At 45.2% G+C, this 25439-nt stretch overlaps 1 protein-coding gene across 2 annotated transcripts in view; it reads left to right on the top strand.

Moving 5' to 3' along the window:
• slc27a4 (solute carrier family 27 member 4) overlaps window positions 1–18982 on the top strand; it is a 68728-nt gene extending 49746 nt beyond the window's left edge. The window contains exons 7-13 of one of the 2 annotated variants that reach the window (XM_072240233.1): window positions 4899–4990; window positions 5526–5735; window positions 8685–8811; window positions 9080–9217; window positions 11538–11702; window positions 15215–15361; window positions 18504–18982. In XM_072240233.1, coding sequence (XP_072096334.1) covers window positions 4899–4990; window positions 5526–5735; window positions 8685–8811; window positions 9080–9217; window positions 11538–11702; window positions 15215–15361; window positions 18504–18661 — 1037 coding nt within the window. In that variant the 3' untranslated portion in view covers window positions 18662–18982. Of the gene's footprint in view, window positions 1–4880; window positions 4991–5525; window positions 5736–8684; window positions 8812–9079; window positions 9218–11537; window positions 11703–15214; window positions 15362–18503 lie in introns of both variants that reach the window. The other variant, XM_072240232.1, reaches the window with a different exon arrangement.
• Window positions 18983–25439: the final 6457 nt, after the last annotated feature.

The raw sequence follows: 25439 nt of genomic DNA, 5'->3' as shown, positions 1-25439 counted from the left end.
CCGGATGGGTGGGAAGAGGAGGCAGCAACTGAGCCATTCACCATTTTCAAAGCACAGGGATCCCACTGTCACTTTCTCTTCCATGCTCCGTTCAGACATCATTTTCTCAGTTTAAAAAATTTTGCAAGTAAATCCATTGTGACATTTGGATTGATTTGTTCAGTGAATGTTTTTTATTTCCCCTTTGTCTTATCCTTTGAAGCTTCTCCCCCATTTCTCCCGAAGGTCTTTCATTTTTGATTATTTATTGAGATAGTGTGTGCAATAGGTCCTCCTGGTCCTTCAAGCCACGCTGCCCAGCAATCCCCCCGATTTAAACCCAACCTAACCAGGAGACAATTCACAATGCCCAATTAACCTGCCAACTGGCACATTTTGGACTGTGGGAGGAAACCGGAGCACCCGGAGGAAACTCACGTGGTCGTGGGCTGAGTACAAACTCACGGTAGCATAGTGGTTTGCACAACACTTTACAGTCCAGGCAACCGGGGTTCAATTCCCACCGCAGCCGATAAGGAGTTGGTATGTTCTCCCCATGACCATGTGGGTTTCCTCCGGGTGCTCCGGTTTCCCCCTACAATCCAAAGACGTACCGGGTGGTAGATTAATTGGTCATTGTCAATTGTCCCGTGATTAGGCTCAGATTAAATCAGGGGAGTGCTGGGTGGAGTGGCTCGAAAGGCCGGAAAGGGCTCTCTTCAACTCAGCCAACGGACAAATAAGGTAAAATTGTTCAGGAGATTTGGAAGGCCAGTATTTACTGTCACCACACACTGTTTGAGTAGTTGGCGATAGTCCGTGTGGTGATGGTAGAATTGGTTTAGGAATTCCAGGATGGTCATCACAATGACTATGAAGCAGTGGTGACAGTTGTCCTGATTAGTTAGCAATTAGTCTGGATGGTTGTGTCCCGAGCAACTAGATATTCTCCAAGAGGAATTTCTAGTTGAGTTAACATTATATCCTTGTGTTATTCCACTAAATATTCTCAGAATGGGAGATTGAATTTCCTGTCTTTTATTGTTCTGTGCCGCTACTGAGAAAAACCAACATGACCAAAAATCACTTGCTCTCCCAGTCTGCCCTCGACTCTGTCATAATACTAAATTGTTCTCCAGGTCACAGCTAACAATAACACGTGTCACAGGGGCAACGCAATAAACTTCCCTCGAGGTTTATTGCTTTCTGAAATGCTAGAGTCTAATGTCAGTTCTTTGGAAATGGTAAAAATCCGTTAAGGGATGAAAACAGAAAATGTGTTTTATGTCAGAATTAATGTTGCTTTATGGAAGAGAAATAGCATTAGCAAGTGTATTAGAATTATTGGAGGATGTCACTGACAGGATACAAAGGAACTATTGGGGATCATTCAGTGTGTTATTTTCCAAAATGCAGTTGATGCGTTACAGCACAAGATATATGCTTGTGGGGTTGAGGATAATGTATTGTGGGTGGAGGATTGGTTAACAGAGGAGCTGGACACCATGAATAAACTGGTCATGTTCAAGTTAACAAGCTGTAACGTGTGAGAAGCCTCAAGTATCAGGGTGACACTTTTGATATTTACAATCTGCTTAACGTCTTGGACTGGGTGAAATGTTTCCAGGTATATTGAATATGAAAGCTGGTGAGGAAAGTAAATTGCCAAGAGAACATTTGTCTGGGGAAATTTAAAAAGACTAGACAGGGAGATTAGTTTTATTTGACATTTCTACATCGAAACATGCAGTGAAATGTGTTGTTTGCATAAAATAAGGGTTATGGACAGGTTAAATGAGTAGCTATACAGGAGGTAAGTCAAGTACTGAAAGGACATTGAGTACATTCAGCCAGAGACTCATTCCTCCGAGATGCAACACAGAGCGTCATAGGAAGTCATTCCTGCCTGTGGCCATCAAACTTTACAACTCCTCCCTTGGAGGGTCAGACACCCTGAGCCAATAGGCTGGTTCTGGACTTATTTCCTGGCATAATTTACATATTACTATTTAATTATTTATGGTTTTATTACTATTTAATTATTTATGGTGCAACCGTACCGAAAACCAATTTCCCCCAGGATCAATAAAGTATGACTATGACTACTACTATGAGAGAAACAGTATTCTTTATGTGGTGTTGTATAACCAAATGGAGTTCAGTGGTTGACGAATTGAAACGTCGACTGTTTACTTTTCTCCATAGACGCTGCCTGACCTGCAGAGTTTCTCCAGCATTTTGTGTTTGTGTTGCTAAATCTGGTCAGACGCACTCAGAGTACTGCAGACATGTCTCCTAACCTCAGGGAAGGATGTACTTGGAGGCAGTGCAAAATGTTGATCAGATTAATTCCTGTGATGAGAGAGATGACTTGTGGGAATGGTTGCTCCATGTGAGTAGGCTCCATCCATTCAGGAATTTAGATGAGTGATTAGTGATCTCGGTGAAAGACATCTGGCTAAACGTTGCAGAAGTGTTTGCCTCATGAGGGAGTAGAAATGGCATCTCAGGTTAAGGGATGAGTAAGATTGAGATGAGATTTTTTTTTTCCCCCTGTAAGTTGTAAATTGTTGGAAATCTAGAACTAAATCTAAATCTAAATCTAGAACTCTAGATACCAAGTTGTGAAGTATTTTTGGTCCAGTGGATATCAGAACTTCTGGGGAGTAGAGTTTTTGAAGAGTGTGAAAGGGTTGAGGCCAAGGTCGTATCAGCTATGATGTTTATTGAATGGTTGAGAAGACCCAAGGAACCTTGCAGCCCAATCTTGCCCCTGTTTCATGTGTTCTTCTGAAAAGACTGTTGGAGTAAGAGTCAAAGAATTGTGTAGCACAGAAACTCTCCTCTCAGCTCATTGAGTCTGCACCAGCCATTTAGACCATAAGACAGAGGAGCAGAATGAGGCTGTTGGAGTAAGAGTCAAAGAATTGTGTAGCACAGAAACTCTCCTCTCAGCTCATTGGGTCTGCACCAGCCATTTAGACCATAAGACAGAGGAGCAGAATGAGGCGATTTGGCCCATCGAGTCTGCTCCACCATTCAATCATGGCTGATCCTTTCTTTCTCCCCCCCCCCCCCCACCTCGGCCCCACTCCCCAGCCTTCTCCCCGCAAACTTTGATGCCGAGTCCAATCAAGACCTGATCAATCTTTGCCTTAAGTATACCCAACGACCTGGCCTCCACTGCTGCTTGCTGTAACAAATTCCACAAATTCACCACTGTCTGGCTAAAGAAATTTCTCCACATCTGTCTTAAATGGACATCCCTCTTAAAACACCCACTTAAACCAATCCAATGCTAACCCCATTCCATTCAACCGCAGATCCTGCCTCTTCCATACATTAGGGACAATTTAAAATCTCCAGTTAATCAATTAGCCTTATTATTTCTTTTTGTAATTACAGTTTTTGTCTTTTGCACACTGGTTAAATGTCCAAGTTGATGTGGTCTTTCATTGATACATTTTACAGTTATTATTCTATTGAGGATTTACTGAGTATGCCTGCAAGAAAGTGAATCTCAGGGTTGTATATGGTGACATGTATGTACTTTGATAATAAAGTTACTTTGAACTTTGAGCATCTTGAGGATGTGGGAGGAAACAGGACACCCAGAAGCCAAGGCTCTCACAGGAAGAATGTGCAGATTTCAGGATTCATATTTATTTACCTCATGAACATGAAAACACACAGTGAAATGCATCATTTGCATTAACTACCAATCCAAGTGTGCGATGGGAGCAAGTGTCACTTCACATTTCCATGCAACATAGCAGGCCCACAATGCTCAGCAGATCTACACAGAACATAACTAGCAATAAAACCACGACAGCAAAACAGGCCCCATTCCTCCCTCCCTCCCTCCCTCCCACCCACACATGTGCACAGTCCTCCAACCCCAGGACAGGCCTGCTTCAGCTTCCAGCTTCCAGCAGTCATTGGGCTTTTTACTTCCCCAGCAGATATGCAGAGACTCACAGGCACTGGCTCCTGCCATCGGCCTTGACCTCCGGCCTTCCAATCAACTCTCAGGCCTCAATCCTCGACGCCGAGCCCAGGACCTTGCGGTCACCAAACACTTGGCCTCGAACTCGGGTGTCACTGATCCACATACCCATTGGACCTTGCTCCTCCTGCCGGCGTGGAACTCCAACTGCGTAATCCATTGACCACTCACTGACCTGGTGGGAGTGGGCACCAACCCTCGTCCACACTGGTCTCCCAGACCGACGTCCGACCACAGGAGTCCCATGTCCGCGTTACTGGCCTTCAAGTGCAGATCAAAGGCTTAGTATTCGGCCTGACCTCTAATTCGTCCCTAAGCCCTAACCTGACCCCAAACTCCACTTTTTATATACTATGAACTTAAAAAAAAAACACAAACACAACTACTGTTTGTCTGAGGCATGCCCTCTACAGAGACCACAGCTCAATGCCAACTTGTTACATCACATAGCACTAGAGGTCAGGATCGAACCCGGTCTGCTGGAGTGTGAGGTAATTGTTTTACTAATTGTGCTACCCTGTAATGACGGCCTGAAATCATCCCATCAGGCAGACACGTTTGCTGGCTGTGGGAAGATGTGGCACCGAGAGAATGGGTCACATTGGAGCAACAGAGGATCGGGGGAAAGCGGTGGGGCAGTTGGAGGGAGCGAGGAGTTGGGGATGTGGGAAGGGTGAAGTGCCCACCATGATGCTTCAACCATTACAAGCATGAACTGCTTTAATGCACCAGCTGGTCCTTACCTCTGCATCCATTTAGTACGTTAGTGTTAAACATACCCCCAGATTACCTTCCCAATTCTATCCAACCTCACATGCTGATCACTCTCAATAAACTCTGCAGCAATTGGCTTGCATATCATTAATTCAAGTATTTTTTTCCCTTCTTTCCCAAGGGAATATTGTGGGAATAGGGCAATGCCTTTTACATGGACTGACTGTTGTTATCAGGAGAAAATTCTCTGCCTCTCGCTTCTGGGATGACTGCATCAAGTACAGGTGCACGGTGAGTCAGTCGAGGAATCAATTCGTTTGGAATCTGTTGCCTTGTCGTTTGTAAATGATCTCAGAAACAGCAAGTACTATCAGAATCCCAGAGAATACAGGCCTGGTTCGTTTCTGTAATCTTTCTATCACATCTGGAGAACTGGCTTCAAGAACTGACTCGCAGGAACTCTCTGGTGAGGGAGAATAGCAGGTTCTTAGAGACTCTCTTCTAAGTGGCAGCTTCATTCTGGAGAATTCCCTGTGCATATTGACCCTCCTGGATGCTCTTTGCCTATAAACATGTATACGCTAGTACAGAATTTTGTTATGTCTGCCAGCCATGTGAATCCCACTTGTGATTTATCATATCCCCTGAATCATAAAACACATGTTAGCTTTTGGTATTGCACATCAATTCCTGCCAACATAGTTCTGAAATCAGTTGCTTCTGTATAATTTTAAAATAAAACTTCAGTAGTATATATTTTTTTCAATTCCTGACTGTTTCAGTTTTACCCAAATCCTGAGGATGTACTGCACGCTTTCTTCCGTAGATTATCCAGTATATCGGGGAGATTTGCCGTTATCTCCTGAGCCAGCCCCAGCGCAGTGTGGAGAAGGAGCACTGCGTCCGCATGGCCCTGGGAAACGGCTTGCGGCCGTCCATCTGGGAGGACTTCACTTCCCGCTTCCAGATCCCACAGATCGCTGAGTTTTACGGGGCCACGGAATGCAACTGCAGCCTGGGAAACTTTGACAGCAAGGTACTGTAGGCGCTTGGCACCACGTCGGCTGTGTTAATGGTTTGCAAAACAAGCGTCCACGTCTTGGAGCAGTTTTCACTTTGTACGTGTGAGAACGCGAACACAGCTGTGTCACTTGATCGGACTGCAATGTCCCTATTCCTTGCGCCACCCCACCATCCGTCCAGAGGCTTCTGCAGCACAACAAAAGACCATTTTGTCTAAATCTGCTGTATTCGTTGACATAGCAACACATACAAAATGTTGGAGGAACTCAGCAGGTCAGGCAGCATTTATGGAAAAGAGTAAAGTGTTGATGTTTCAGGTCGAGGACCCTTCACCAGTTTCTCCAGTATTTTGTGTGTGTTGCTTTGGATTTTCAGCATCTGCAGATCTTCTCGTGTTTGTTATTCTTTGATGTATTTAAAACCGATTTCATTTATCTCAGCCCGGTTCTGTATGGTTTCCTTGCCTCAAATTTTCTTCGAACTTTGCATTAACTGTGACAAAGCCTTTTGGGCTCTTGGACAAAAGCTGTTCCTCCTCGCTCTCCCTTTTTCCTGATGATTTAAACCGATGACTCCCCCGTTGCCGTGACTTTCCAACAAGAACAGTCTTTCTCCTGCTTACTAATTTACACATCCACTGCGCTCTTGCCAGAGGAAATAGTGCCAGAGCTTCTAATCTCTCTGTGTAACATTTCACTCCTCAACCAATACCATTTGGTTATTATTTTACTGTTTGTGAGAGCTTGTTCCATGTCTTTTGTCTTAAATGTTATGTCTTCAATCTTTTCCAAAGACATCTTTCTCTAATGATATTGATTCCTCTAACTTGCGATAATTTCTCCCCCTCTCCTTCTCTCTTTTGTTTCCATTCCTCGTTGTATTCTCTTTTCCTCACCTGCCCATTGCCTCCCTCTGGTGCTCCGCCTCCTTCCTTTCTCACATGATCCACTCTCCGCTCCTATCAGACTCCTTCAGTCCCTTGCCTTTTCCACCTACCACTTCCCAGCCTCTCGCTTCATTTCCCCCACCCCCCACCTGGATTCACCTTGTAGCTTGTAATCCTTCCCCTCCCCCCCCCCCCCATCTTCTTATTCTGATGTCTTCCCACTTCTGTACAGTCCTGATGAAGGGTCTCAGCCCGAAATATCAATCGTTTATTCCTCTCCATAGGCAGTGCCTGACTTCAAAGTTCAAAGTAAATTTATTATCAAAATACATATGTCACCATATACAACTCCCAGATTTAATTTCTTTCAGGCAAAAAATCAAATCCAATAACCATATTATTGTATCATTACTAAATGACAATAAAAGCGGACTGCGTGTCTTCATAATCTAATCATATTAGAATCAATGAAACCTACTGGACATACAACCATTGTGCAAGAGACAACAAACTGCTGATACAAAAGAAAAAGAAATAATAATAATAAATAAATAAATATCAAGAACAGAAGATGAAGAGTCCTTGAAAGTGAGTCCATAGGTTGTGGGAACATCTCAATCATGGGGCAACTGAAGTTGGGTGAAGTTATCCCCTTTGGTTCAAGAACCTAATGGTTGAGAGGTGAATAACTGTTCCTGAACCTACTGGTGTGAATCCTGAGGCTCCCTTATCTTCTTCCTGACAGCAGCGACAAGGAGAGAACGTGATCTGGGTGGTCAGGGTCCATGATGATGGATGCTGGTTTCCTGTGACAACACTTTGTGTAGGTGTGCTAAGTGGTGGAGAGGGCTTTACCCAAAATGGACTGGTCCGTATCCATTACTTTTCGTAGCGTTTTCTGTTCAAAGGTGTTGGTGTTCCCATAGCAGGTTGCCAAAGGTTTAGATGTCGTGCTGAATCTTCTCAGACTTAAGGAAGTAGAAGTGCTGCCGTGCTTTCTTCGTGATTGCAGTTGTGTACTGAGCTCCTTCAGCATTTTGTTTGTGTTACATGTTTCTCACCGTTGCAATTCTGCATAAAGAAGTACCAATGTCACTGAACTCCCCACAGCTTTCCAAGTAGACCTTCACTGATGTGTTGCAATTGTTAAGGTTTTTCCTGTATCAGATCCCTCTGAGAATTCTTGTGTTTCTCCAACTTCAGTCTCTTGTATTAATCATTTGTTTTCACTGCAATGGCAGCAGTGCCTCCGACAACACAGACTTTTAGTTCCCCCCTCAAGCCTCTCCACTTTCCTCCTTTTTAAGGCACTGGGTTTAAATCTATATTTTGATAAAACACATGGTCACCTGAATAAATCTTGCCAGTGTTAATCTGGAAAGTTCACACAGCATTGAAAGTGTTATTTGTGCTGTTGATTAAACTCTTGAGCAGGTGCCTGAAATGCTTCATTGCGCCGAAGGCACCAAGCAAATGCATCCTGTTGTATACTTAAGCACGCAACCCTGGCCAAACTCTGGTCTAGTTTTCTAGTCACTTGCAGGGAATAGGATATTGCAGCAAAGTGATCAGGTGCTGTACAACAGTGTGAATGTTTCTAATGCTGATGCCAACTGAAACAATTGTTAAACGGCACAAGAAAATTCTTTGTAATCACAGGTTACTGGGAAAGTTGGTCCTTCGATTTGTGTGCAGTAGAGTAAGTTGTCTGAAATTTATAAGACCATAAGACATAGAAGCAGAATTAGGCCATTCGGCCCATCAAGTCTGTTCTGCCATTCCATCATGGCTGATTGATCATCCTCTCAACCCCATCTTCCTGCATTCTCCTCATAATCTTTTACACCCTGACTAATCAAGAACCTATCAACCTCCGCTTTTAATATACCCAAAGACTTGGCTCCCACAGCCATCCATGGCACTGAATTCCACACTTTCACCACCCTCTGGCTAAAGATTGGTTGCTTTGGTGTGCTGCTGGAACTTAGTGAGCTTGTTAGAATTAAGTGTATATTTGGGAACTCTTGCAATCTCGGGCCGCGGTCTAATGTTAAATCATTTGATTTTCCTTTGCAGACTGGCGCCTGTGGATTTAATAGCCGCATTCTGCCATTCATCTACCCGATCCATTTGTTTAAGGTAGACGAGGAAACGATGGAGCTGATTCGAGATTCCAATGGTGTCTGCATCCCCTGTCAACCAGGTATCCTCATGACCTCTGGTAACCTAGCAACAACCCAAGTCAAAATAGGATTCAATCCTCTTTGCATTTAAAAAGGAAAGTTACCCCCATATGTCATTAGCTGTCTGCAAGTAGAATAAAGGTTAGAGATCAGTTTCCAACTCCTCATTGTCCAGGGACTCTCGGGGAAGCCACAGAATTGTGTGTGCATGCATGCCATTTTTTCTCCTTGCATTTTAAGCACTGCAGGGATTTAGCTGTTACACGTTGTCTGTTTTCTCTTGCCCAGGTGAGCCAGGCCAGCTGGTAGGCCGTATTGTTCAGAGTGACCCCCTGCGGAGGTTTGATGGATATGTAAACGATTTGGCGACAGCCAAAAAGATTGCCCGCGATGTGTTCAAGAAAGGAGACATGGCCTATCTCTCTGGTAAGGAGTGGTTGGAACAGGATGACTTTGGATCTCCAGGAGCGGCTCGTCAGCATGGCAGTGAAAGATGACATACAGCAAGTTGCCACTTGGTACTTCGCTGTTCTGTCAACGTTTACTCATCACCAGAGGCATGCCAATCAGATCAAACAAACAAAAGGAGGCACTCAAGAAAAGGAAAGTGTTTTTTAAAAAAAACATTAGCTTTTTCATTTTCAGGGACTAAATCAAGCCAAGCCTAAATCCAGTCCAAGATCTGTAACCCACTGAAGAAAGCTATATTGATAAGTTCACAGAATCTCAGATGGTTCGTAAAACAAAGAAACAGTAGTCTTCCATTTCCAGCACACTGCTTCTTGGCTTCCAGAGATTTTATTGCTTTATAGCAATAGCTATCTTTAGAGTAAAGTCACTGTTGTATTGCAGAAAATGTTAGCCGATTACACAGCAACATCTCACAAACAGTAATGTCCAGATGGTCTGTTTGCATGGTATGAAGATAAATATTGTCAGGATACAAGGTTGTTGTCCTCTGCTTTAGAACAATCCATTGCTTTTGGAACCTCTTAATATCTGCCTGAGGTGCAGACTAGGCCTCAATTAAACAGCTCCACCAGAAGGTGGCGCTTTTGACAGTACTACACTTCCTCAGTAGTGGGATATCACCGTGGCTACATTAAAACTTACGGATTTGAGCAATTCCATGACCTCGTTGCTCTGGAGATGATTACCCGATGAACCAGAGCTGGAATCTCTTATCAGTAGGGACAAGGGCTTGGGCCTGCAGCCTGGTCTCATTCACTGCTGTCTAATAGACTGTCCTATTGAACAAAATGTGGTGGTGATGAGGATCTGGTTGTTCGCTGTGCAGAGAGAATGGAAAATATTCCACTTTCAATTGTTTCAGGCTGGTTTTGCATGCCGACTGCATGTCCTTTTAAACCAGAAATCTGTATGTTGTGTGTAAACCCCTAATTTGTGAGCAAGATTCTGCTGTGTCCTCTCTCGTGGGCTGCAGGTCCAAGATCTGGGAGGTTACTGATCACATCCTGCAACTACAACAAGTACTCCAAGGTACTGACCTCATCAAAACGTTCTGATTCATCATATAAACATGGAAACAGGCCATTCAGCCCATCTTGTCTCTGTTGTTTCTTACCTCCATTTAGGATAGTAGTTGCAATCAAAATAACTGCCTTGTTCCCATATGCCTTCATCTACCTATTCAGTCTAATGTTGATGCTTTCTTCCTCCATTACTAACCTCAGATGGAAATGCCTGTGTCTCCTGCCCTTTATTTTAAATCTTCTTCATTTAACCTCTATAGTGGGTACTGAATGAGATGAAACTTAAGCACATTTAGTTAAGGGGTCAACCTGTAACTGACCAGTGGGAGCATAACGTCATACATCAGAGAAACAGGCCATTTGGTCCACCTCGACCATGTTGACCGAGATGTCTGTCCGTGACACATGTCCCTCTAAAAGTTTCCTATCCACACAATTGCCCAAATGTCTTTTAAATCCACTAATTGTACCCACCTGAACCACTTCCTCTGGCACGAGAGAATTCCAGAGTTCCTGCGCATCTCAGTTTGAAATGGCTGAAGGGTAGAATGGCTTCCTCCCGGATCGTAGTGACAGCTGTCAGGGTGGGTCCTCAAGCTGTGATAGTGGACGCCTGGCCAGCATTTGTAGGCCAGTCTATCTCCAACAGGACTACCTTGTAACACAGGGGTCACGTACAGGAGAAGATCCAACTCCAGACACATTTTCCATCCATCTCCACACTAATATCTGAACAAGTAATTTCAACAAGTTCAAAGTGATTAGTACAACAAAGCCAATGTTATTATTTTTTCACCTGGAAGGAGCTTTGATCTCAAACTCTTTTCTGCTTGGCAGTGGACTTTACTGTGCTTTTTCTCATGCCTTGTTTTTTTTGTATTCCTTGTTTGTGAAAGACTTAGATCCCGCAGGAAATCAGTTAATGATTACTTAGCCCATTAGAACAATCTTCTGGTATACCACAGAATAATATTTGCTGTGTGTCTTTCAGCTTGTACCCATGGACCTTCCTCCATTGTGAACTGCCAGAGTGGTTCACCTTCCTCTGATCTGCTCCAACTCTTTCAGAAAGTAATCCATGCACCCTTCCCTTTCAGTTTTTTTGCAAGTATTATCCCCTTTGCTTTGGAAAACCTCAGTTGACTCTGTTTCCACCACCATATCTGCCTGTGTATTTCTAACTAACCACTGAGAGGAACTTCGTGTGAGTGTAGCTCAGAGCAGTGTTCTCATCTGTCCCCTGCTGTGAGCAGGTGATGTCCTGGTGATGGATGACTACGGCTACATGTATTTCCGGGACCGCACTGGGGACACTTTCCGTTGGAAGGGGGAGAACGTGTCGACCACAGAGGTTGAGGGAATTCTCAGTCGCTATCTCAGCATGGCCGATGTTGTCGTCTATGGAGTGGAGGTACCAGGTAAGAGACTATCGGCAGTGGACGTGAGTTGGTCTCATAAGAGTAGTTCTTTTTTTTTAAGTTCTTAATTCAGCTGGAATGCACTGTTCCAGGTTTCAGCTGGAAAGCCCTCTCGCCGTCAGGTTTACCACAAGATCATAAGACATAGGAGCAGAATTAGGGGCATTTGACCCATAGAGGCTGCCCCATCATTTCATCATGTCTGATCCATTTTCCCCCTCAGCAACCAATCTCCTGCCTTCTCCCCGTATACCTTCATGCCCTAACAAATCAAGAATCTATCAACCTCTGCCTTAAATATGTCCACTGATGTAGCCTCCACACCTGCCTGTGCCAACGAATTCCACAGATTCACCACCCTCCAGCTAATAATTCCACCTTACCTCTGTTCTAAGTGGACAGCCTCCAGGTGGCTCGATGGTGGTTTTCTGCATGGTGGTACCCATAGGTTTCTGGTGAGACCTTTTGCAAATGACACCGAAAGGGCATTTAGGCCGTGTGCTTGATAAGATGATGTGGGACAGCTGGAGCTTGAATGGCATTGGCTATTCTTGTAACAAATAGAAGAGAGAAGATCAAGATGGAGCTATTAGATTCACTAAAACTCTGAGAGCAGAGCTGATAGTGGTGGTTCATACTCATTTAAAAAACCCACGTGGCCCCAAAGACCGGATTGGTTTAAACGAGCGCCAAGCACACCAGGATGCCTCTGGGATCAATTCTGGTCTGTGTCAACACTAACAGTGGCCACAGGGCCTTTATTGGTCCCGGTGTCTTGAGTTGCAGAAGGAGTGAGTTTGCTCTGTGCTCCCACTCTCGGTCAACGTTCAGAGACAATGGAAGATCAAGGGGATGGGAGTTGGTTGGCGGGGGGGGCGGGGTAGGGAGAGGGGGCTGCTTAGACAGACCTGGTGTTGCATTCTGTGCGAAAAGTTATTCTAAACAGCTTCACAATCTCTTTAAGTAGGTGGACCATGATTTGAATCTGATAAGAAGGAAGAGGGTGGGTTTAGGTTCCCCTTTCCACCTCTCCCCAACTCCCCCTCTGCAAGTGGGACAAGTGCTGTATCTGCCCCTACAACACCTCCCTCACCACCGTACAGGGCCCCAGACAGTCCTTCCAGCTGAGGCAACACATCGTCTGTGAGCCTGTCAGGATCGTCTACTGTATCCAATGCTCCCGGCGTGGCTTCGTCTACATAGGTGAGAATCAGAGTAGATTGTGGGACAGCTTCATTGAACATCTCTGCTCTGTCCACCGCAAAAGGCTGGATTTCCTGGTGGCGGCCCAGTTCAATTCAGCTTCCCATTCCCATTCCAACATGTTGGTCCATGACCTTCTCTACTTCCACGATGAGTCTAGACTTGGAATGTGAGGTGTTGCTCTTCCAACCTGATGGCATAAATATCAATTTCTCCTCCTCCCCTTCTCTTTATTCATTCCACATCCTGGCTCCCTCTTACTCTTTCTCACCTACCCATCACCTTCATCTGGTGTCCCTCTTCTCCCAAGGTCCACTGTCCTCTCCTATCAAATTCCTCTTTCTGCCTTTTATCTTGTCCACCTATCCATTCCCAGCTTCGTTACTTCATCCCTCCTTTCCCCACCTTCCCCCTCACCTGGTCTCACCGATCACCTGTCAGCTTGTACTCCCTCTCCCCCCCTCCCCCAACCACCCTTATTCTGGCCCCTTCTTTTCCAGTCCTGATGAGAGGTTTCAGTCTGAAATGTTGACTGTCCATTCCTCTGCATGGATGCTGCCTGACCTGTCGAGTTCTTCCAGCACTTTGTGCATTTCTCCCACCCCCCACTGCGCTTTGCTGTCCATTTTACAGACTGGAGCGTAAAATTACACTTTTGACGGGTGTCTCAGAATGTAGTGATGACATTAATCATTAACAAAGTGAGAAGTCTTGTGCAATAGGAAAACTGCCAGGGTTAGTGCTCTGCTTGAAGACTCGGGCATTATTGGAGAATGTGCTGGGTAGGTGGCTGAAGGATGATGGGAAGGCTGTGGGCTCAAGGAATCTGAGCAACTGCTTTTGTGGCAGAAGAGCACCACAATGGATGAGTTGTGCAAGGGGCCTGTGTGTATTTGCAACTATAACAGCACAGACCACGTTCCCAATCTGCTCCAAGTGTGAGAGGTGGAGCTCGCTCTCCTCAGCTCAGAGATGAGTCTATCGTTGTCTGCACAGGTGCAACGACAAGCTCATTTGCAGCAGCATCAGAGACGCATTAAACAAGAAAAACATAAATTTGTTTAATCTATGCAAAGATATGAGAAGGAACCCGACGAGAACAAAAAAAAATCTTTTGCAGTACAACAGATAGAATAACCATGAAGTCCCACAGTGAAGCTCTCGGTCAATCTGCCTCGATAGAAACAGGCCATTCAGCCCAACTCATTCATGCTGACTCTATGCCCAGCAAGCTAGCCCCATCGTTCTGCATTTGACGCGTAGTTCTCTAACCCTCTCGCATCCATTTGCTTATCTAGACGGCTTTTGAATATTGCTGTAGTGCCCACTGCAACCACTGTTTCTGGCAGCTCATTCTAAAAGTAGCTCCAGCCATTGCTTGAAGAAACTGCCCCATGATGTCCCTCTGATCTTAAACGTGTGCCCTCTTGATTTTAGCTCCCGCTCCTTTGACTTTGACTTCATGTATTAAGGGAAATAAGACTGACAACTTAGCAATGAGGTACCTCAAACTGCTCTGAATTAAATGATGTGATAGTCTATGCTGGGGTGGCAGGGTGGAGATGTCTCTCTACCAAAGGAGGTGTAAGGCGCTCCTTCCTTCCGCTAGCCTGCAGATCACTCTTGGACCAGGTGTATCACCTGTTTAACCCCCGCCCCGCCCCCATTCATGGTCACCTGAAGCCATGGAAGCAGGTAGTGGATGGTTGTATGAACAGCTGGTTCAGAATGGGGAGGAAATTTGATCTAAGTGACTTTGACTGTGGAATGATTGCTGATGCCAGATGGATGGTTTGAGTATCTCAGAAACTTCCGACCTCCTGCGATTTTTCACACACAACAGTCTCTCGCGTTTACAGAGAATGGTCCAAAAAAAGAACACTGGGCAGCAGTTCTGTAGGTGGAGAACACCTTGTTAGTGAGAGAGGTCAGAGCAGAATGGCCAGACTGCTTCATGCTGACAGGAAGGTGACAGTAACTCAAATAACCACACGTTACAACTGTGCGCAGAAGAGTATCTCTGAGCACATATCATGCCAAACCTTGTAGTGGATGGGCTACGGCAGCAGAAGGTCACAAGCATGCACGCCGTAGCCACTGAGCATATAGTTGAAGAAACAGAAGGGCAAAGTGAGTGGATAGTTTAACTGCTGATTATTCCCTTCCCCTCGATTGACCTTATGATCTTTATTTGTGGGACATACAGGAGTACAATCGCACCAGCTGCTGAGAACTTGACCACACTGGATTGCTCAGATGTTGCTGTAGTCTTACCTTTCTTCTCTTTTCTTCCCTACCCCTTCGATTAGGTGTAGAAGGTAGAGCTGGGATGGCGGCCATAGCAGACTCCAGTGGCTGGATAGACTTGGAGAAGTTCTACACGGATCTTGAGATGGCTTTGCCGCCATATGCACGGCCTGTGTTCCTGAGGTTTCTGCCAGTAGTGAGCAAGACAGGTACGTGGCGGTCCGAGCTCGGCCGGAAATTTGGAATATTTTGGAAGAGCGTTCCTCCCCCCGAGAAGCCGTAGCGTTTACCTTGTGTTTAATGAGATGGAAAGCAAATAGCTTCCTTCGTTGATGTTGACCAGTGCACCACTGACACAAAAAATCCCTCTCCATCCCTGAAAAGGGGTTTTTTTTGTGTCCAGCTGAGCAGAAGAGGAGATGGGGGCTGAGCTTAATACCTCTGAAGGTCAATAAGTGTGAAACCATGATTGTGAAACATGTCTACAACAGCTGCTAACTCGTTGGCTCTCTACACCAGTGGTCCCCAACCACCGGGCCGCGGACCGGTACCAGGCTGCATAGCATGCGCTACCGGGCTGCGAGGAAGCGAAATGATTGGCGATATGAGTCAGCTGCACCTTTTCTCATTCCCTGTCACAGCCACTGATCAGCCATTACGCACGTGAGGTCATGACCCGTGTGTCATCCGTGTCAGGGCGGGAAGGCGATCAATTCCTCAAGCTTGCAAATGAGGACAGGCTGAAAAGTATGTTTGACATAACATCTCTGTCGGCATTTTGGATCAAAGTCAAGGCTAAATATCCTGAGATAGCCACGAAAGCACTGAAAACGTTGCTTCCATTTCCAACATTTTTCTGCGAAGCGGAGTTTTCTGCAATGAATGCAACGAAAACTAAACTGCGGAATAGACTGGACATCAGGAACCCCCTTCGAGTAGCGATGTCTCCCATCACCCCTCAATAGGACCGTGTTGTTGCAGGGAAACAAGCCCAGGGCTCCCACTGATTCAGCGATATTGGTGTGTTTCAATAATTTTATATGTTCATACAGGGAAAATATGTGCTGTGCGTTTAATATCCAAATGTTACTTGAAGTGTTATGATGCTATTGACTTATAAGTGACCTATATAACCATATAACAATTACAGCACGGAAACAGGCCATCTCTCCCCTTCTAGTCCATGCCGAACGCTACTCTCACTTGTCCCGCCGACCTGCACTCAGCCCATAACCCTCCATTCCTTTCCTGTCCATATACCTATCCAATTTTTCTTTAAATGATCATATCGAACCTGCTTCTGCCACTTCTACTGGAAGCTCGTTCAATACTTACTTCAAGCTCCCCTGATAAATGACTTATCATTATATTCATGCGAGGAAAATATGCGCTGTGTGTTTAATATTAAATTCGTTAGATAAACCCTTTTAGAAACAAAATTGAGTGTATTACCCACTTATCACCTATATTCCGGTAGTGATTAACACCCACCCCCACGAACAGAATCGCCAAAAAGTATTTGCTTTGGGGGGGGGGGGATCGGCAGGTCACGACGCGCATGCGCATTGCTGCCCGCGCAAGGCTTCATGGTCATTGTAGTCTTTTGGGTAAACAACACATTTGACTGCTACTCTTGTCCGTTGGCAACCTTCACCCCCCCCCCACCCCCCCCCCCCCCGGCCGGCCGGTCTGCAAGAATATTGTCAATATTAAACCGGTCCACAGTGCAAAAAAGGTTGGGGACCCCTGGTCTACACAATCCTGGAGCATCTGGACAGAAAAGGTGCATACATCAGGATGCTGTTTATCAATTACAGCTCGGCATTTAACACCATCATCCCCTCAAAACTAATCAGTAAACGCTAAGACCTTGGCCTCAATACCCCATTGTGCAGTTGGATCCTGGATTTCCTCACCTGTAGACCCCAGTCAGTTCAGGTTGGTATAACATCTCCTCCACAATCTCCATCAGTACAGGAGCACTGCAGGGCTGTGTACTTAGCCCCCTGCTCTACTCACTTTACACCTGTGACTGTGTGGCTAAGTACGGCTCCAACACCATATACAAGTTTCTTGATGACACTACTGTTGTGCGCTGCATCAAAGATGGTGATGAATCAGTGCACGGGAGGGAGATTGAAAATTTGGCTGAGTGGTGTAATAACAATGACCTCTCACTCAATATCAATAAGACCAAGGAACTAATCATAGACTTCAGGAGAGAGAAACCAGAAGTCCCTGAGCCAGTAAGAATCGGAGGATCAAAGCGGAGAGGATCGGTAACTTTAAATTCCTGAGTGTCACTATCTCAGAAGACCTGTTCTGGACCCGTCATATAAATATAATTGTGAAGAAAGCTCGAAAGAGCCTGTACTTCCTCAGAAGTCTGCGGAGATTTGGCATGTCGTCAAAAATCTTGGCAAACTTCTATAGATGCGTGGTGTAAAGTGTGCTGACTGGCTGCATTATGGCCTGATATGGGAACACCACTACCTTTGACAAAGTATCCTACAAAAGGTGTTGGATTGGGCCCAGTACATCATGGGTAAAAGTCCTCCCGGCCATTGAGCACATCTATGCGAAACATTGTCACGGAAAAGCAGCATCAGTCATCAAGGATCCTCACCACCCAGGCCGTGCTCTTTTCTCGCTGCTGCCATCAGGTAGAAGGTAGAGGAGCCTCAGGACTTACACCACCAGGTTCAAGAACAGTTACTACCCCTCAACCATCATGATGGCTCTTGAACAAAAGGGGATAACTGCGCTCATTTGAGGACTCTGTTGTATTGTTATTTCATGCTTGTTATTTATTGCTGTTTATTTATTATCTGCATTTGCACGGTTTGTTTAAGGTTTACAGTTCTTGATGTTTAGTTTACAGATCTCATTTACAGTTACTGTTCTATAGATTTGCTAAGTATGGCTGCAGAAAAGAAATCCCAGGATTGTATGTGGTGACATAAGACCATAAGACATAGGAGCAGAAGTAGGCCATTTGGCCCATTGAGTCTGCTGTGCTATTCAATCATGGCTGATCCTTTTCTTTCCTCCCCCCTCCTGAGCCCCAATCCCCAGCTTTCTCCCCGTAACCTTTGATGCCGTGTCCCATCAAGAACCTAACAAGCTCTGCCTTAAATACACTCAATGACCTGGCCTCCACTGCTGCCTGCGGTAATAAATTCCACAAATTCACCACCCTCTGGCTGAAGTGTGTACTCTGATAATAATTTTAACTTTGAACTTATGACCCTCTGACTCGGATGTGATGGGGCTACCCCCAGTGAACCACAGCAAGCTCTGATCATCCACTATTTTTGACACTGACCCTTTTCTTTATTTTCACATTCGTAGGGACGTACAAGTTCCAGAAAACAGAGATGAGAAAGGAGGGATTTGACCCAAGAGTGATTAAGGACAGACTTTATCTCCTGGATCAAAGACTACAAAAATATGTTCCATTGGACGAAGAGCTCTTCAGCAAGATCCAATCAGGGAAAATGAAGCTGTGATTTAAAAATAATATCGATGAATTTATTGTTACCTCATTTTTGCTCTTGTCAGTAGCCATAACAAGCAAAAGGGATAACTCATTCCACATCTGTTACTTGACCAGACTTGCATGTATAGGATGTTGACAAAAACTGGTTATTTTTCTTTATCTAAGTTTATTACAGATTTACTAGTAATTTATGAAGAGATTATTACAATTTTGCACAAGAAAAAAAATTATAATTAATTTTTATTGTCTGTACTGTTTTGGGTCTTTTTTAATTGGGGCTCAGTTTTCTATTTGTTTATTTCTTCAGGACTTGCAGAACATCCTCATGTGTTATGAGAATGGAATTAAACACGATTCAACAAGGAAGAGATCTTTTTCAAAGGGTCTCCTCAAAGAATTGCTCGGTCTTGATCCTTTATCTCCTTTGCTCTCTTTTCTAAGTTGTGTCGTTGTTGCCGCCTCCTCAAAGAGCTCTCCCTAGATTTGTGCTCATTATGAGAGGTTGCCCCAGGAGAAGGTCCGCTTATTTAGAGATACAGCGTGGTAACAGGCTCTTCTGGCCCTACAAGGCCGCACCACCCAGTTACACCCAATTAACCTACTGACCGTACGTCTTTGGAATGTGGGAGGAAACCCACGCAGCCGTGGTGAAAACATACAAACTCCTTGCGGACAGCAGCGAAATTGAACCTGGGTCACTGGCACAGTAATAGTGTTACTCTGACCACTATTCTACCATGACACCCTAGATAACCATAAGGCATAGGAGCAGAATTAGGCCATTCAGCCCATCGAATCTGCTCTGCTATTCATCATGGCTGATCCTAGATCCCACTCAACTCCATAACCTGCCTTCTTGTCATATCCTTTGATGCCCTGACTGATCAGGAAACTATCAACTTCTGCCTTAAATATACCTATAGATGTGGCCTTCACCACAGTCTGTGGTACAACATTCCACAGATTCACTACACTCTGGCTAAAACAAATCTTCCTTACCTCTGTTCTAAAAGCTCACCCCTCAATTTTGAGGCTGTGCCCGCTTGGTCTGCATACCCCCACCATAGGAATCATTCTCTCCACATCCACCCTATCTAGTCCTTTCAACATTCAGTAGGTTTCAATGAGATCCTCCCGCATTCTTCTGAATTCCCAAAGCTGCCAGATGCGCCTCGTGTGTTAACCCTTTCATTCCCAGAATCATCCTCGTGAACCTCTTCTGGACTCTCCAATGCCAACAAATCCTTTCGGAGATATAGGACCGAAAACTGTTGACAATACTCCCAAGTGCAGCCTGACTAGTGTCTTATAAAGCCTCAATATTATCTCCTTGCTTTCATATTCCATTCCCCTTGAAATAAATGCCAACATTGCATTTGCCTTCTTTACCACAATCTCAACCTGTAAATTAACCTTCTGGGAATCTTGCATGAGGTCTCCTAAGTCCCTCTGCACCTCTGATGTTTGAACCCTCTCCCTATTTAGATAATAGTCCACACTATTGTTCCTTTTACCAAAATGCATTATCATACATTTCCCAACACTGTATTCCATCTGCCACTTTGCAATTGCAGTGCTTCCTCAGCACTACCTACGTCCAACTATCTACGTATCATCCACAAACTTTGCCACAAAGCCATCAATTCCATTATCTAAATCACTGACAAACAATGTGAAAAGCAGCGGTCCCAATACTGACCCCTGAGGAACACCACTAGTCACTGGCAGCCAACCAGTAAAGGCCCCCTTTATTCTCACGTACTGCCTCCTGGCTGTCAGCCATTCCTCTATCCATGCCAGTACCTTTCCTGTAACACCATAGGATTTTATCTTGTTAAGTGCCTTCTGAAAATCCAAGTAAATAACGTCCACTGCCTCCACCCTGCTTGTTGCACCCACGAAGAACTAACAGATTTGTCAGGCAAGATTTCCTTTTACAGAAACCATGCTGATTTTGACTTGTTTTATCATTGGTCTCCAAATACCCCGAAACCTCACCCTTAATGACACTTTCCTAACAACCGAGGTTAGGATAACTGGCCTATAATTTCCTTTCTTTTGCCTTCCTCCCTTAAAGAGTGGAGTGACATTTGCAATCTTCGAGTCCTCTGGGACCATGCTAGAATCGAGCAATACTTGAAACATCATGACCAACGCAGCTATTACCTTTTTAGCGCCCTCTCTCAGGACTCTGGGATGTAGTCCATCTAGTCCAGGGGACTTATCCACCTGAAGATCTTTGAGTGTGCCTAGCACTTTTTCCTTTATAAGAGCAATAGCATGCGCTCCTGCTCCCTGACACTCACAGACCTCTAGCACACTGCTCGTGTGTTCCACAGTGATGACTGATGAAAAGTACCCATTAAATTCATCTTCCATTTCTTTGTACCCCATTACTACCTCACCAGCATCATTTTCCAGTGGTACAATATCAACTCCCACCTCCCTTTTACTTCTTATATAACTGAAAAAACTTTTAGTATCCTGCTTTATATTATTGGTTAGTCTGTCCTTATATTTCATCTTTTCCCTTGTAACTCTTTTTAGTTGACTTTTTTTGGATTTTAAAAGCTTCCCAATCATCCAACTTCCTACTCACTTTTGTTACCTTGTATGCCCTTCCTTGGCTTTTATGCAGTCCTTAATTTCCCTTGTCAGCCATGGTTGCCTGCCCTTGCCATTTGAGAACAACTTCTGTGGGACATATCTATCCTGCAACTTGTGAACTATTCCCAGAAACTTCAGCTATATTTGCTCTGCCATCATCCCCGCCAGAATCCTTCTCCAATCCACCTGGGCAAGCTCCTCTCTCATGCCTCTGTAATTCCCTTTATTCCATTGCGATACTGATACATGTGACTTACACTTCTCCCTCTCAAATTGCACTATGAATTCAATCATATTACGATCACTGCCTCCTAAGAGTTCCTTTACGTTAAGTACGCTATTAAGATCACAACACCCAATCTAAGACAGCCTTTCCCGAGTCAGCTCAAGCACAGGCTGCTCCGAAAGGTAATCTTGTAGGTATTCAACAAACTCCCTCTCTTACCATCCGACACCAACCTGATTTTCCCAGCCCCCTTGCATATTGAAGTCCCCCATTACAGTTGTGACATTACCCTTATTACATGCCTTTTCCAGCTCCCTTTGCAATCTCAACCCCACAGCTTGGCTGCTATTTGGAGGCCTATCTATGATTCCCATAATGGTTTTTTCACCCTTGCAGTTTCTTAGCTCCACCCACAAAGATTCAACATTCTCTGACCCTATGTCACCTCTTTCTAAAGATTTCCATCTCCTACCAACAGAGCCACACCACCACTTGTGCCTTCCTGCATAAAATATACAAATATATTCGATATAAATATATTCTTTGATGTTAAACTCCCAACTATGGCCTTCGTTCAGCCACAACTCAGTGATGGCCACAACGTCATATCGACCAATCTGTAATTGCGCCACAAGTTCATCCACCTTATTTCAAATGCTACACGCATTTAAATACAGTACTGTACCTTTCATCCTGCATTTTTCACTCTTTTGAATTTTGCCTCTGTGGTACAATTTAACTCTTTGTCTGCATTTGTACCCTATCATTGACTTGTCCTTTCTTACATCCATCATCTACTTGTAAACCTGCTGGCTGATCCTCAGCTCTATCATTCTGGTTCCCGTTCCCATCCCCTTGCCATATTAGTTTAAACCATTCCCGTCCCCCTTGGATTTAAGTGCAACCCATTCCTTTTGTACAGGTCACAGGCTGCCCCAGAAGAGGTCCCAATTATCTGGAAATCTGAATCCCTGCCCCTGCTCCAATTCTTCAGGCATGCATTTATCTGCCACCTCATTCTACTCCTATCCTCACTGTGGTGTGGCATAGGCAGCAATCCTAAGGTTACTACCCTTGAGATCCAGCTTCTCGACTTACTTCATAATTCCCTGTATTCTGTTTTCAGGACCTCCTCCCTTCTTCTACGCATGTTGGTGGCACCACGACTTCTGGCTGTTCACCCTCCCTTTTCAGAGTATTGTGGACACATTCAGAAACATCACGGACCCTGCCACCTGGGAGACAAACTACCATCTGTGTTTCCTTTTCGTGTCCACAGAATCTCCTATCTGGCCCCTGACTATTATAGAGTCCCCTATTATGGCTGCCATCCCCTTCAGTTCCCTACCCTTCTGAGCCCCAGGGCTAGGCTCAATGCCAGAGGCACGGCTGCTGTTCCCCCCCCCCCCCGCAACAGTACAAAAAAGTGCAGTACATATTGTCGAAGGGGACGGCCACAGGGCTGCTCTCCACTATATGATGTTCTCCCTTCCCTCTCCTGATGGTCACCCATTTATCTGTCTCCTGTAGCCTTGAGGTGACTACACCCCCCCCACCCCTGTAGGTCCTGCCTATCACCTCTTCACTTTCCCTGACAACTGGAAGGTCACTGAGCTGCAGCAGTTCCCCGACAAGGTCTCTCAGGGGCATCAACTTGATACGCCTGGTGCAGAGGTCACCCTCGGGGAGGCTGCAATTATCCTGGAAATCCCATGTCTGACACCCAGAACAGAACATAGATGGGGCTGTGTTCTCTGCTGTTTTGAAGACCGAGAGGTAATCTCATTGAAATGGACATAATTCATAGAGGGATTGATGGAGTAGATTCCAGAAGGTGGCAGGTTTCAACTGGCTGGTCCAGGATCGCAGCTCAGCCTCAGAGCCATTCAGGTGTATGTTGAAGAGTTTTACAAGGAGAATTCAGAAATCTCCTTCATACACTGAAGTCTCGTCTATAAATTTTTGGACAAGGAGGTAAGACAGGAGCATGGATCTGAGGATCAAGTTCAGCCTTGATCTTATTGAATGATGCAATTGGCTCAGCTGCCCATACAACCTGCTCTTTCCTTTTCTTTTGAGCAGTTGATGTTCTCCCGATATCTGCACAGCTGAAGTCCCAAACAATTCCTGTTTGGAGGAGGTATCAAACAGAGGGCAGGGAGGGAAGCCGCCAGAGGGGGTGGGGGCAGAAGCCTTTAGAAGATTACTCAGACCAGTTCTGACAAAGCTGCAGGGTCACCATTTGACTCTTGCTGCCCTGCCAGCGAACTTTAACTGAGACTTGTGAAAGCACTTCCTCCTTCCATTCAACCTCCTCTGAGCCTTGCAGCTCTGGTGCGATATCCCTCCCTCCTGTATAATCTGTATTTATCCTTGTCCAGTGCCACCATCCTTCTAATTTACTTTGGACCCCCGGTGGTCGAGGTTTCCTGGTGAAGTGGCATTTTGATGGGAGTTGCTGCAAGATCCAGGGAATGTAGACATCCCACCTCTCCCGGAAGTTCCGGGAGCCTCCCACATATTAATAGTTGCTCCCTGATGCCCGCAAATTATAAACAATATCACGGAAATCAATTTTTTGAGAGCGAGCAAGAGAGAGTGTGAGAGCGACCATGAGAGAGAGCGAGAGCGTGCCATGGCAGAGTGTTCCAAAAAAAGAAAATATAAAACATACGTCACCCCAGACTACACTAAAGTGTACCCCTGCCTAATAGGGGTCAAAATAATGACAGTGTTGCTCGTTGCACTGTTTGCAACAGCGACTTTTCTATTGCTCATGGTGGGTCAAGACTGTAAAAGACATGTTGAGGTGAGTTTAACAAGTGTCATTCGTTCATTAGCATAGATAATGTTATTTAAACTAGGCGGCCAGCTGCTAAGGAGCTACCCTATTGCAGACATCCCACCTCTCCCGGAAGTCTCCCGCAAATTGATGGTGCTACCTCCCTGAAATGAGTTTTTGCAGGGTGGGATGTCTGGGAATGGGTTGAGGCATGGGAGGGTGTGGACGGAACGTGAATATCAACTTGGGCAAAGGTGAGAACATTGGTTGAACCCAACTCATTTTGTGCCCCTTTATTCAGCCTTCCCCATGAAATAGCTGTTTACCTCTCAGTCACCCAGGGTCCGTCACTGATAAAGCAAATCTACCTGATTCTGGAATCACCAGGAGTTTGGACAGAGACTGGGCTGTGGGATGGGGGTGGGGGGTGGGGGATGTTATTGGGGAAGTAGCTGGTGACATGGTGATCACCAGTGTGGTCGTCTGTAAAGAAAAATCTGCAGATTTGATCTTCAGTGAGAGGGAACAAACTCCAGCGTCGTCTGAATTACTTTCTCCAGCTTTAAGATTGCCTTCTGTCTACGTGTAAATACGGGTCGGGGCAGGAATAAACATTGCCCTCCAGAGCCTCCTCTGCTATTGGGTGTGATCACAGCTAATCTAACTGCAGCTGCATCTCCCAATTCCCGCCTTCCCCTGCTTGCCTTTCACCACTTGCTTAGCAAGAATCTGTCTATCTCTGCACTATAACAGTCAATCTACAGCCTCCACAACGCTTTAAGGCAAAGGATTCCAAAGACACAGCCATAGGATATGGGAGCAGAATTAGGCCATTTGGCCCATCGAGTCTGCTCTGCCATTTCATCATGCCTGATCCATTTCTCTCTCAGCCCCAATCTCCTGCCTTCTCCCGTAACCCTCCATGCCCTGACTATCAGCCTCTGCCTTAAATATACCCAATGACCTGGCCTCCACAGCCGCCTGTAGATTCACAACTCTACGAGAAAAAACAAGCTGCCACACGTCTTAAATGGTCACCCTCTTACTTTTAGATGATGCCGTCGATTTCTACATTTTCCCATAAGAGGAAACATCATCGCCACATCTGCAGAACCCTCTATTCTAATTGTGTTAACTCTCACCGCGAGTAAGCAGTGTAATTCAGATCGAGTC

The sequence above is a fragment of the Mobula birostris genome, chromosome 22 (assembly GCF_030028105.1).
Source record: "Mobula birostris isolate sMobBir1 chromosome 22, sMobBir1.hap1, whole genome shotgun sequence".
NCBI lineage: Eukaryota > Metazoa > Chordata > Chondrichthyes > Myliobatiformes > Myliobatidae > Mobula > Mobula birostris.
The sequence above is the reverse complement of the archived record's forward strand: the minus strand, read 5'-3'. Positions and strand labels throughout refer to the sequence as shown.